Genomic DNA, 13,913 nt, shown 5'->3' on the forward strand with positions numbered 1-13,913 from the left:
GTTTTTATCGCTGTGTTACCGACAAATGAGAGTCCATGGCTGGCTCCAGAAACTGTACACACACACACACTGCTGTAACTGTCTGCACATGCTGAGTCCTTCAGCATCCCATGTCATGTCAGCCTGTGTATAAAATAGGGTCATGTTTTTTTGTAGACCATGCCTGATGTCCGGGGGCTGCAATAGGATATTTCTCTCTCTCTCTCTTTGTCTTCTGTAGAGTCCCAAAGTCAGTAAGCCTGACTGGTTTTCACTTTTCAATAACCTGTGTTCTCAGCCCTTTTGGATATTGCCTGATAATACCAAGAGTAAGTTGACTCTGTGAAGCTTCACACTCCATGACATCTGCTGAAGCTGACAGGGTGGGCTTCCACACAAATGCAAGGAAATTCAGGCCTTGGCAAGGCTGCAGGATATCCTTAGTTGGGTATCTGACTGAATGCTGGACACAGACAGGGGAAACAGAACACACTGTGCACAATGAAATTCACCTACAGTGTAGTGGTCCAGTGAGGAAAGTGTCTTCATAATCCTTAATGGAGTGTTGTCATGGAATTGTATCTTCCTGTTATAAAGCGACCCAAGGCACTTCGTAATCACTTTGTAATCACTTTGTAATCACAGCACACTGTAAACTGTTTTACATGAAGTCAGCTGCATTGCATCCTTCCTGGCAGACACTTTAGAACCATAATTACATTAATCTCCATCCTTAATTAGTTCCATTGTGCTTCTGTCATTGCAGGATCTCTGCTACCAAGTGGGATGTGTTCATTTCCTCTGTGCTTACTGTAAATTGCAAATTAAGGGTGGCATGCTTAACTCTCAGTTGCCTGCTTTTTGTGGGATTAAATCCAGTTCATCATTACTTGAGCATTTAGTTTATTACTGTTTTATGAGGTACACAGTACTATATTTGACTTGAGGGAATCTATTTGTTCCAAATAGAGGTTTATTTGTAAAGACGGTTGGTTTGAGAACCTGCTGTAGCTACAGAGACCTCTGTCAACCCTGGAGAAGTGATCTGGATAATGTTGAATTAGGAATGGACCATCATCTTTAATTTAAATCAATAGTGTCTAATTATTAAAGCCTGAGCCTATTCAGTCTGTCCCAATATGCTCATCTCCTTCAGCAGGAGCTAATGGCATTTCATTCTTGTGTAATTTCACGCCTTGTAAGAGTTTCATACTGAGGGATTGTAAGTTGTATTTATGTTTTTTGTATCAGTCATCTTACAGCTTTTTATCTAGCAAGGGGATGAGCCAGTCAGATTTGAAATTATATTTGCAGTGGAAATCTATCCTGTTTAATGGAAGGTACCCAAGAAGGTAACACTACTGCAGATCCCAAACTAAAAACTGCATAAAGAGAAAGGGAGATTTTTGTGATGCCAGGTTTCTAAGGACTGTTTCATTCCATAGTGTTTAAGTAATGCTTTAGTGGTACTTGCTGACTCTTGTTTCACTTCAGTTACTTCCAGGATTTTCATTTTATAAACCTCTTTTAATCACTGCTGTAAAAATCCAGTCTGAGTTACAATTCAGTATATAGCTAATGTTCCAAGAAATAACCATGCCTGCCTGCCATTAATTCTAGCCTCCCTCTGTATTGGATATTCCATTTCTAAATCTGTCTCTTGCCAGTTATGGAAGGGAGAGAGGGAGAAAAAAGTAATCAGATAAAACTGGTGAAAATTTGTCTCTTAATGCAAGTTCAGTACTCATAGGTATCAGCAAAATAGAGCAAGGGTAAAGACTGATATTTTATATGACTGCTTGCAAAATTGCTAGATCTTCAGCCTCCTTTCTGCTGCTCCCTTCCCCATCTTTTTTTCCATCTCATCCTTTACCATCCAACAAAATGCTTTGGGCCCTGGTAGCACTGACTTAGTTTTGGATTTGGTGGTTCTGCCACTGCTTTTATTTCCAGATTCAAGAGACAGCAAGTCACTGCATCTGTGAAATGCGCCATTTGTGTGCCACAGGTTGGCATTGTTCTGGACCATCTATATTTGTTCTTTTTTTAAAACAACCCCCAAAACAAAAAATGTACAGTGTTTCAAACATGTGTTTCAAAAGATCCATCATGTACAAAAAGGTATCTTTACGGGGCGCTAGCCTTCCATCTCCATCCATCCTGTGTTACAACTGCATAAGAATCACATGAGGGCATGAAGGACTCTGTGCACGAGGACTCTGAGAAAATTGCTCAAATAGGAATGTGTTCTGCTGGCCCAACAGCTCTGAACTTCCTTCTTCTGATTTAATGACCATTGCTTCTTAGGGTGTGAATAAAGACCTTTTTTTGTGGCTTTAGATGAGAGTGGATGCTTTGAGGATTTTCAGCTTATATGTCCAGTGGTAAAAGTCTCAGTAAGAGATAGCCAGAAAAGTTAACATCAGTTTGTAGAAAATACTGTTTTTCATGAAGGCTTCCAAGGAGCAGGCTGCTTAGATTAATTAAGTAATGTAAAAAACATCCCCACTTAGGCCCCCATAGTTCAATTTTTCCATCAAGAGACCAGAATTATGCACCTTATTTCTGAGGTCACTTCCATAATTGCAACAACATACATTCTTTATAATAGCTTTTCCTTTTTAATGGATATTTAAATGGAGGCAATTCAATATGTTTTCTTTCATACCCTTCTCCTGAGAGGAAACATAACAACATGATGAAAATACAAGTGAATGGGAAGTAATAAATGTCTACTAAAAATAACTGCATTTTTACTCTTTAAGCAGTTTTGGTTGCTAATTGCTAAGACTCTCAGAGTGATACTGGGGAGATTCAGATGCCTGTCATACTATATAAAACTGGATTCCAAAATATTTCAGTTTAATAAGCTATTACTTACTGCACTATTTTTAAAAGTGTAACTGCAGTCAGACGTACTAGCTGTTTATCTCAGGTCCAGGTAGTCATTAAATAGAAGAATAGCAGAAGAAAAACTTTTTGAAAATCAGATCTAGTTGCTTTTCTCTTTTGCACATTTTTGGGCCCCCTTCTAATTTTTAAACTCCTCTCTCTGTGTCCTAATCAGTGGGATGGTTGACTTCTGTCACTGTGCCAATTCTAGAGTGAAATGCACTGTGTTTATTCCCCTGGAGCTGGACCCACACGGCTGCATTGCAGGTCGTGCTCAGCCTGAGGTGATGAGCCTCTAATGGCTACAGGTTTGCACGGGCACAGACTGCAAACCTAAGTGCTCAGGATGTCAGATCCTTCTCAGCATACTGAGGTGTCTTTGGCCCCCAAAAGTGAAGTAGATACTCTATAGGCTGTGACTGCCAAATAGAAACTTCAGTTTTCTTGTATCCAGTCAAGAAGCAAAGAGGCACGACTCCTTATGATCCGAACTTTTAGACCTTTTCCCCATTTGCAGTCAAAACTAGAAAGGTAAATGTCTACAAGGGGATGGTTAAGAATGGCAAATAAGATCCAAAGGCTTTCTCAAATTCAGTGTTGATTTTTTGCTGGATGGCTTCTGAAACGATTACGGTGTTTCAACCGGTTCATCGCTCCCTGTTGTCACAGTGACATCTCAGAGCTGTTAGCAGCAAGAAATTCACTTCTCAAAAGCCTTTCACACTTTAATGGAGGGAAAAACAAAGCAAAAAGTGGTAATCAGAAGTTAGCCATTTCACATTGTCTGTTTTATGCTTTGATGTTCTGATACGATTTTCTTTTTCTTGTTTAGTAATAATAGCACAGGAACTGAAATAAATGTAATGGACTGTTTTTCCTATCAACAAATGCCCTAATCTTTGTCACTCAGTTGCCTGCAAAAGCTGATTATAGGATCTTGTGTTTCTGCTATGAGTATTATCCCTTCTTTCTTCCACATTTACCAAAGAATAGGAGAGTAGTTTGAGCCTAAATCCATTTATAAAACAGATACATATAGAATTAATCACAAGCTGTTTAACACCACCTGTGAATACAAAGTCCTCTGTCTGGGCTTCCTCAGTTAATAGGGAAGAAGGGAAACATTTGAAGGGAGATCCTCTTCTATTCTAAAGGAAGAAAAACCCTCAGGTAGTTGGGATGAATGCCTTCTGAATGGGTTCCTTTGTACTGAGCTTAAATAACTATTATGGGTGAGACACCTCATTTCAGCAGGCTCAAGTTCAACAAATCCTCCTCAATGAACTTTGGTATGATATGAATGCCTAGGGTTGAAAGGTAGGGCCTTGGGAGAAAATCCTATGTTAACTCTCTATGTCCCCTAAAATTAGAACAGAAAGATAAATTTAAAATAGTAACAAAAATAAAATTACATACTTGTTAAGAACTGAAATCTGCTTCCTGCACTTGTTGAGAAATAATACCTCTTTCCTACAAGACATGGAGATCTGGGGCTACAAATCAATGGATCAGTAGCCCCTCTACAGCTAATATCCATTGTATTCTGTTTACTTATTTTTGAAATTTGGGTAAGGACATATGAAAGAGAATTTGTCTTTGAGCTTAATTTAATTATTTTAAATTGTATGAATGTTTAAGAGAAAAAAAAATAAAAATTCTAAATAAAATGTAATACCTGAGGGATGTTAACAAGGGGAGGTAAAAATGTCCTCAAGCCTTCTATGATACAAAATAAGTAAATAGTTTGCGAGAAGTTACCAGAAGCAAAACTGAAATGAGGCATAGAATCATGGAATCAGAGAATTCTTAATACTGGAAAAGACCTCTAAGGTCATCAAGTCCATCTGTTAAATAAAACTATAAAGACACTGACTCTATCAGTGAGACATGATTTGAGACCGTGATTTTTTAGTAATCAGCAAAGTAACAAATTTTACTTCCCAGGCCCATATTTTGTATTTTGAAGGATGGTTTGTTTTTTTTTCTTTTCCCTTTTTTTTCTTTTTTGAAAGGGGGTCAGGAAGAGCTCAGGAAGTCCTCCAAAAAATGAGAAGGCCCCTCAGAATGTCTAGACAAACACAAACTTTTAGTTCACATGGATCAACAGAAATAAACTCATGACTGTACATATACATGTGTATAGAATAAATGTCCAAGGAAAAAATGTTTTTGTTGTATTGTCTGTTCTTCCAGGATAACCAGTAGCACTGAAAAATTTTGTTAAATTATTTTCTTCTGTATAACACTTTTACAGTGAAATCAAAGATACAAATGAAGCATGAATGGTTCTGATCATTCTGGTTTTTGGCAGATCAAAAACTTGTTCACAATCTTTAGAGGTATTTCAGTTGTCATTGTATTTGAGTGCACTGCTAAGCTTTATGTTTATATTAGCAAACAGGGAATAAAGAAGAAACTTTATGTTTGCTAATTAGAAGTTGTCATGCCTTTAATAACTTGAGTGACTGACTCAAGACAGTTTTCTCTCTTGTAGGAAGATTAATGTAAAATCTCTTTTAAGGTGTTTAATCTTATCTATTGGATTCCCATTTTTACAGAAATTAACAAAATGGTCTTTTAGCCATGACTTCAGATATGTTGTAAAAGATAATCTTCCAAGACTGACAGTAGGAGATTATTATCAACCAAGCAGGGAGCTCCAAGGCATCAGGGTGCATATTTTAGAATGTTTATGGGAAACCGCCCCACAGATTTAACTTCCAAAATCCATTTTCAGTGCTAAAAGTAGTTATATGTATATAGAGATGTGTATATATGAGAGATCTAACGCATAATGATGATTCTCTGATTTCCTTTATATTACAGCTGAAACGAGGTGTTTGTGTATTCCTGTCATTTGTTGTATGTATTTGTTGGTCTAAGGTTTACTCTGGGTAACACTATCCCTAAAGCAAACACTTCAGTCTACATTCTGAACCTGTATGTAAACTCCGTGTGGTTTCAGCTTCCACCCTTTAACAACACATTACTATTTATGTTAGCTGTCAAATCCACATAGGACAGGCAGCTGCAGAAGAAGAAACTGAAGCCTATAAACCATAGCAAGAAGCACAAGGCTCCCATAAGAGACTAGTCTTTCCCTTTCTGTATTTAGCCCAATAAGAGTGAATTATTCATTACAATCAAGCTAAAGCTCCTCCAGTCTTGCCAGTTTATCCACAAGTTTGTTGAAAATTAAAGTTCAGCGTGAACTCTCCAGAGAATTATTCTGAGTTAGTAACACCTGCAAAGAACAGAGATTTCACTGTAAGGTAAATTGCTGTATGATTGCCCACACGTCAGCAAAACTTATAATTGGGAGAACCTGAATATTTTCTCTGTATTTAACTGATGAGGATTTTGTGGGGTGTCATTTTACATTAAGAAGTAGAGTTATAATTTAGAATGTTTCACAACCACCGATTGTGTTTGTTTTAAGAGCAGTTTTTCTTTTCTATGAGATTTCTATTGCTGTCAGCTGCTATTGCAACTTTATGAAATACACATTTAGAAACCTTTCTTATTCTTATGGAAAATTGTCAGAGACAGGCTTTAAACTGTGGAATTTTCTTCCAGTGATTTCTTGTGAATTTGGAAGTTGATACTTTCCCCTGCTTAGCTGTACATCGTAAATGGCAAGCTAAGTGGGGATTTTGATCTCTATATCTGTAGCATATGTACACCCAGCAGCTCCCTGTACAACACTGGAAACTACCTAAAGCAGATTTTTGTTTCTTCCAGATGTTCCAGAAATACACTCATAAATAATATGAAAAATTCAGGTGGAGTTCCTAAATCAAATTGGATATTCACATTATTAACTATCCAAAAAAAGGACAGAGATAGGAAAAAAGTCAAACTGCCTTTGCTCCATGTTGTGCTTCATTGTATCGTGCTGAGGTCTTATTTTCTGCATTTTCCACAAGTCCTATATCAATTCACAGCTTATGTTTGGAGCAGAATTTAGGCTTCTGGCTGATGTTGGTAATAACAGCTCCAATACGAAATGAATAACATTCATAACATTCAAGACAGGCCTACATGGAGATCTTCAGACAGACTTTTCTCCCATCCTTTTGAAGGGAACCAGCTCTGGCCACAGTGCTGTCCTTGCTAGCAGGAGGTAGCACTGAGCTCAGTAGGTTGCTCAGGGACTACTCAGTTTCTTGATTCATACATGTTGGCACGCTGGCACAGCTGGATGTGCCTGCTGCATGGGAACTGCCTGGCCTCCGCCTGCTCATCTCTGGACAAATGTGCTTTTGTGGCTTGCAAAGTTATGTGATCTCATTTAAATCACAATGCAGAGTTTACTTTCATGGCTGGAATGCCTGAACCTAATTTGACAGCAAAATCTTGGCACTAGAGAATATGCACTGAATGGAACATGTTGGCACAGTTTTCTGTCCATCCCTTATTAATATCTTGCTGCCTTTCTAGCTTTTGTTCCTTACAGGGAAAATTGAAGTGCTTGCCTCACTGAAGTCAAACTTATAGTCATAGCTGCTGGATTGTTTGGTTTTGGTTTTTGGGGGGGTTCTTAATTTCTTTTTTCTCTTTTTTCTAGCTGTGAGAGGAAAAAACCCACAACTGATTAGACTGAGGAGAAGGGGACATATCTAACAGAGTGACAACTGGTTTCATATGTGTACTTGTAGTGCAGTGAAACTTGCCTCAGTGAATTCCTATTATATACATTTTACAGTTACTGGAATAAAATATCCCTGGTGCCAAAGGCAAGGAACTCATAACTACATGGATGTGTTAGAGAGCAATATCTAGTGGGTACTCCTGCTGTACATAATAGCTGAGCTATTCTTACTGCAATACAACTAAGGGCTAATATAACACAGGTTTATTTCCTTGGCTCAACATGGGATGTATTAAAAAATAATTTTCTGGGCAAGATGAAGCTTTTCGGGCTCATCTAGTCCTACTGCCTGCTCCAGAGGTTGCTGAGAAATGTAATAAAATACCAAATCCCTTCTGACTGACTAATCTTCCTTTTCCGCAACACTTCAAAGTATTTCCCTTTTTCACTTTAAAACAGAACTATAGTAAGTGGCTTCCAGCACAGAATTGTCTGTGAAAGTCCTGCTGTGGGCTCTAGCTCCAAGCTTGTAATTTCCATGTTACTGATTATGTATCATCCTATACTTTAACTCAGCCATTTAGAGGGCTAGAGGAAGACCTGGTGTTTGGCTCCATGGAAGAGGAGAGGAAGCAGGTGCATTGTATAAGCAAACCTCCATGTGTCGACATCCATGTGCTTGTCAGAGGAGTTTATCTGCTCCAGCTGTGCTGCCTGAAGAGGGGATCTTTTAGTATATATTTATCTGACATATTATGTGTCTGAAACATGCTGTCAGTTTCTTTCAGAGAAGAACCTTGCAGCATAGAGAATGTGATTATGAGGAGGATCTAGCATCACCATAGGATCTCACAGTATGAACCAAAGTACCAGCTAACAGCAGCTGATAGGGCTAGGTGCCATGTAGTGCTAGTTAACCCCTGTCCAAAAGGAAAGGGAAGGACACAAGGAGTTGACTATCATTTTACAGAAAGGAAAACCAATGCACTAAAAGCAAGTGTGTCAAGAAAGCCAATGGAAAATAAGAGGAGTAAAATTGGAAATCTGAAATAAGTATTGTCAACTTCTAGTCCATGTTTCTGTCTTGTGTAATGTACAAACTTTCATTGTTTCAAAGCTGTTATTTTCATAATGTGACACCCATGTTAAAGACACCTGAAAGAAGGAGAAATAATGGCCAAAAATTAAATAAAGGGACTCAAGATATGCAAAACAGATTCAAACTTGCTTCAGTTCAAAGGGTTGTTCATTTATTCCTGCTCTGTTACAGATATGTACCTGAATTTAAATACTTTTCTTTGAATTATGTTATGAAAATGTCCACAATTTATGGAAATCTGTGTACAGGGGGTAATATCTATCTCAAAGTCTAAACTATTGTTGGAATATAAATGTTGTAAAAACAAGTAACAAGAAAAGAAAAAAAAATTAAAAATCTGATTTTCTAGGTTGTCCTGGTGCCAAGAAGAATGAGTTCCTGACGAGTGTTTTGGATGCACTGTCCACAGATATGGTGCACGCAGTCTCTGATCCATCACTGTCTTCTAGCCGGTGGGTTTCAGATCTTTTTTGTGTCTTTAAAAGGATTCTGACTGGAGTGAACAGATTGTTGAGAGCTTTGAGGAGCCCTCATAAAGGGTGAATTTCCAAGAGCCTATCTAGGACAGTTCACTTCAAAGTTACCACTGTGGACTATGTTCACCAAACAGAGATAGACTTGACAGATGAATTCTCAGCAGCACAGCCCGGGGTTTATCTGTAGCTGCTGGTGCAACTGTGTGTCAGTCTTTGTTTTCTAAGCTTTATTTCTTAAATGTGTGATACCTTCCTGATTCATATTCTTCCTGGTTGCTTGCAAAACAAGCCAATGCTATCAGCAGTCACAGGCAGTGTTAAAAATGTGTAAGTGCTGTCAAATGCTGTCAAATGCTTGGGGCATCTGCAGGTCAGGTACTTATCTGAGGAGATAGCATTTATTTTCATAGCTTATCCTGTAATTCAATATATGTAGGTGTTGTAGCTCTAAGAGAATCCATCATGGGTTGTAATTGGAGCTTCTGTATTTGGTGATGCTGATTGTTGATCAACTTCAGTTGGTTACTTTACACATTTAGTGCATCTGCTGACTATGAAGCAGTCTTTTTCTCTTTTATTTCTCTTTCCACTTTGCTCTGTTTGAGGAAATTTAAGGGGAAAGCGCTGTTTGCTGAGTATTGCTAAGTTCAACAGGGTTTCAGAGAGTACACTAAAAGCAGATTCTAGCCCTTAGTGTAAAATTTAGGATATTGCTGGCCAAAGTGAAAAAAAAAAAGAGAGCTTCACTACAAAGAAGTTAGTGTCCAAAAGCAGGGAGCTTTACAATAGTGATGGTGATCTGATGGTGACGTAACTATTCTGAAATAAAGGTATTAAGATATTAAATATCAAAATTAAGAATTAAGACTAAATTCTATTTTTTTCTTGTTCCAGTGTTTCTGAGCCTGATCCAAATCATACTCTGGAAGAGAGAGTTGTCCATTGGTATTTCAAGCAGCTAGATAAAAATTCCAGTGGTGATATTGGCAAGAAGGAAATCAAGCCATTTAAGAGATTCCTGAGAAAGAAATCAAAGCCTAAAAAATGTGTGAAGAAGTTTGTGGAATACTGTGATGTGAACAACGATAAGTCCTTGTCGGTTCAGGAATTAATGGGCTGCTTGGGAGTAACAAAAGAAGAAGGTAAAGCAGAAACAAAGAAACGCCATAGTAAGAACCTTTTCTCTCTGTCATTTTCACTAAATTCTTCAAAGCTTATGGAGTCTGATATTTATATGTGCCAGAGTTATACAAAATAAAAGAATACACCTGTCTGCAGCTAATGCAGCTGTTGCTTAATGCAGATGGCAAGAAAGTTGCTTCTGGATCACTTTGCTCCGACAGAATCAAAAACTTCCCGTTGATTCTGACCATTAAATGAATTATGGTAGGAAACCTAAGAAGATTTAATAACAGTCATCAAAAAGACAGTTTAGTGTTATTAGAGAACTGTGTTCTGAGTGAACAGCAAAAGAACACCTGTTCTTCTTGGATTCCTGGAAGGAAGCACATGGTTGAGCTTTCTAATGAATTCTCATTTCTCATATGTGATTTAGAGATACAGAGAGGAATGTGGTGATCTGCCAAACAGGTGGAATAATGGCTAATACACAGCCACCTTACTTTGCTGCCAAACTGGTAGGAAGGGGAACAACTAATTACAGAGCATAATAGTCCCTGCAGAATTCAATCACACTTTTTCAATTCCTGAAAATGGGAATAAAAAATTTTTAAAAAAGTAGTTCTAAACAGCAGCAGTAGATCCCCATACTTTAAGTTGTGGAAGAATGAATATAGGTAAATTGTTTTGTCTGGTACCTTAAAATGAAGTGAGAACAGTGGAACAAGGGTCTCATTGGTTGTATTGAAGTCTGGAAAAGGAGTATGGCAGAAAGACAGAAGAGGTCTGCAGTTTACTAATGAAGTAGATTGTCTATGGATCACAGTAACAGATCTCCACAACAAGTATTGATCAGATCCAGGATTATTTTCCTGTGGATTTTTTTCTGGACCTCATAATGATACCTTCTAATTTTCACTTAGATGATTAAGGCCAAAAAATGTATTTGAAGGTGGATGACTGTTGTTATCTTTATGCTATGAATGTGGAAAGAGAAACACTTCTGTCCTGCTGCAGCAGGCATTCTTAGGACTTTTTTTTGTGGAAATTTGGGTCCAAAATCACTACACAGGAGGTAAAGGAAAGCCATATCAAGACTGAAAGCAAACTCCAGGTTTTTTGTCTTCATATTCCAGTGGAAAAAGCCCCAAAGATTGGGATAAACTGCCTTTTTTGGAAGTGAAAATTGTAAGAGGCATGAAATCATGTGATGGAGACACACACACAGATTTGGCTGAAGTAAAAATTGTGTCCACCATAGCTGAAGTTTTGTAACAGATCTTCTCCAAAAAATCTATTCAATAATGAGAACATTCAACTTTGTAAGGGAAAAAAAAATCTCAGATGTTTGGCATTGAGAAACTAATGGTATCCAGATGGAAAAAAGTTCTTAACCAAATCATCAGGTTGCTTTACTAGAAGTACATAGCTTTAAGGGCAGGGCACTAAAAATTAATTTTGTTTGAATACCATTATTCTATTTTGATGATTAAAATTTCCTTTCTGATACTCCTTTCACTTGCACAGAGGAAAGCAATTACCACTTCACTGCAGTTAGAGTTACATTTCTAGGACAAGAAAGTCTCATTATATGAGACTCTTGTCACCTGAGGTGTGAGAGCTGAGCTAGGAAGTGACTCTGTGTCATTTTGTTTGAGTGCCAGGTATCTTGTGTGAGAATAATTAGAAGCATTATAAAAGCCAGAGATTTGTGAAGCATGTTTTCTGAAGGGAGTACTAGCTGTAGCATTTTTCAAGGTCCAATTTTGTTACCCTTAGTTCCACTACAGCATGTTTGACTCACAGACTGACATGGAAAACCAAGAGAGCAAGTTCCTCCTGAGTCTCACAAGTTTGCTTAGGAAGATTAATGGGTTAGAAAAGTTATTTAGCTTTTTAAGGGTTTATTTTCCCCTTTTTTGAGGACTGTCTTTGACTTTGAGACTAAGAAATTTAAAAAAAACAATGATAATCTTGTCATTTTACAGATTAAATGTGAACAATGTCTGTAGCTTGTAAAACTGTTTCTATCTTTGATAGATCTTTGATCTTTAATCAAAGTGAATGCTTTCGATGCTCATCTGCTTGTCTGTGCTTCTTTACTGCTAGGGATAATGGACTGTATTTACTGCTAAAGATTTAGTAATTTGAAATCCTCAGCCTTGACTAGATGCAATTTCCTAAGCAAATTTGACATGCTAGCTGACAAGAGATGCTGTTGTTCAACTTTCATTTAACTCCTTGAAATAAGCAATACCTTTAGTGAGGAAAGAAAAAAGTAAATGTGTCAGTGAAAGATCTGAAATATTTTATCTCATTTCTTGAAATCCATGCCCTTTCCCTGCTCTATAAAAGATCTTTTCAGAATGAGGGCTTCACTTCTTGAGGATAACTTGCAAACCATATTTACAATGTTTTCTTTCCCTTCCTTTAGCAGTCCCTAGAACCAACACTGAGAGCACTTCATCCAGCAGGCAGGTGAGTATTGAGGAGACCAGGATCTCAATTTCTTCCTCTCCTGGCTGAATTTCTTGGGGTTTTAGCAGTCATCATTGCAGTTTCAAATTGCTTTAATCTGCTATTCTTCAGAGTTCCCAGAAAAATGTAGAGCAACATGCCAATTAGCAAATTTTTACTTAAGTTCTATGTATGGAAAGCTAAACCAGACAATTACAGGTGCAGAGTAAATGTCCATAATTTGCAATTAGGCTTGCATGTGGAAGTTCCTTTGAAAGTGTAAGTTGACATATAGGACATATATGATAATTTGATGAGTGTAATTGAGCTCTTGTGAGTCTTCTACATTCCCGAATGACAGCATTCCCACTTTTAAATGTGCACTGCTTCATCTTCATTTAACTTTTACTTCAGCTGAATTCTGTCAATTTTCTTTTGTGTCACAGTATAGACACAAATTGACATTTATTGAAATGGACAAAACCATGCATTTCCCGTGCCTTGTGAAAATCTATACGTTCCACAAACCCCACTGCATTATTATATGATGGCTTTAAACAGCTTTTAAAGTATTAGTGCAATGAAAAGAGCTGTCATTTTCAAAAATCTTTTCTGGCTGTGCAAAATGATGCTGAAGAACTAGGATTTGCATCAGTCTGCTAATCTATGTTTAAACTAAAATTGAAGAATGAATGGAGAAAATAAAATGTCAAGTACCCTGACAACATAATCCGTGAATTTTTTTTTAACAATTTTCTGCAAAGACTTGATCTTGTTTTTCAAAATAGCACCAGTGTATGTCATCCATGGAAGTTTAGCTACTCAAGCCATTTGTGCAAAAGGCACAAAAGCAGAGTTTTTTAAATGAAGGAAAGGTAAATTTTGAAAAGGAGGGACTCAAGTGAAAGGCCAGGAAAACAGGTTAAAAAAGTGGGCTATAATTTTTATAACCATTTATTCTAAAGAACATTTTTCTGGGCAATATTATCATACCTTCTTAGTGCTTTTGCATGGTCTTAAAGGAGGGCTTGTGAGTCCAGTAGTTTAAATGGTCTAGCAAAGAAAAGTCATCTTCACACTATTCTTACCTCACTTTTGTATTAGTTAGAGGACTTAAATTATTAAGGCTCTCAAAAGCGCCAGTAAATGATGAACTGGTTTAAAAATTATTCATGTATCTATATTAAAAGAACAGGTAATGCTGCACCTATGAAAATAGGAATTTGGCTAAAAATAATCCAAACCCCTAGTTGTGGTAAATGTTTTCCCATCTATCATAAAGCTAGATTAATTTGTTAGA

At 37.4% G+C, this 13,913-nt stretch overlaps 1 protein-coding gene across 3 annotated transcripts in view; it reads left to right on the top strand.

Annotated features, from left to right (window-relative positions):
- SMOC2 (SPARC related modular calcium binding 2) overlaps nt 1–13,913 on the top strand; it is a 143,361-nt gene that overhangs the window by 126,599 nt on the left and 2,849 nt on the right. For 2 of the 3 annotated variants that reach the window (XM_014248348.2, XM_005518573.3), the window contains exons 10-12: nt 8,911–9,013; nt 9,932–10,206; nt 12,591–12,634. In XM_014248348.2, coding sequence (XP_014103823.1) covers nt 8,911–9,013; nt 9,932–10,206; nt 12,591–12,634 — 422 coding nt within the window. The remainder of the gene's footprint in view (nt 1–8,910; nt 9,014–9,931; nt 10,207–12,590; nt 12,635–13,913) is intronic. The other variant, XM_005518574.3, reaches the window with a different exon arrangement.

This window comes from Pseudopodoces humilis, chromosome 3 (genome assembly GCF_049639895.1).
Source record: "Pseudopodoces humilis isolate 2021_Gansu_Grassland_sample_001 chromosome 3, ASM4963989v1, whole genome shotgun sequence".
Classification (NCBI taxonomy): Eukaryota; Metazoa; Chordata; class Aves; order Passeriformes; family Paridae; genus Pseudopodoces; species Pseudopodoces humilis.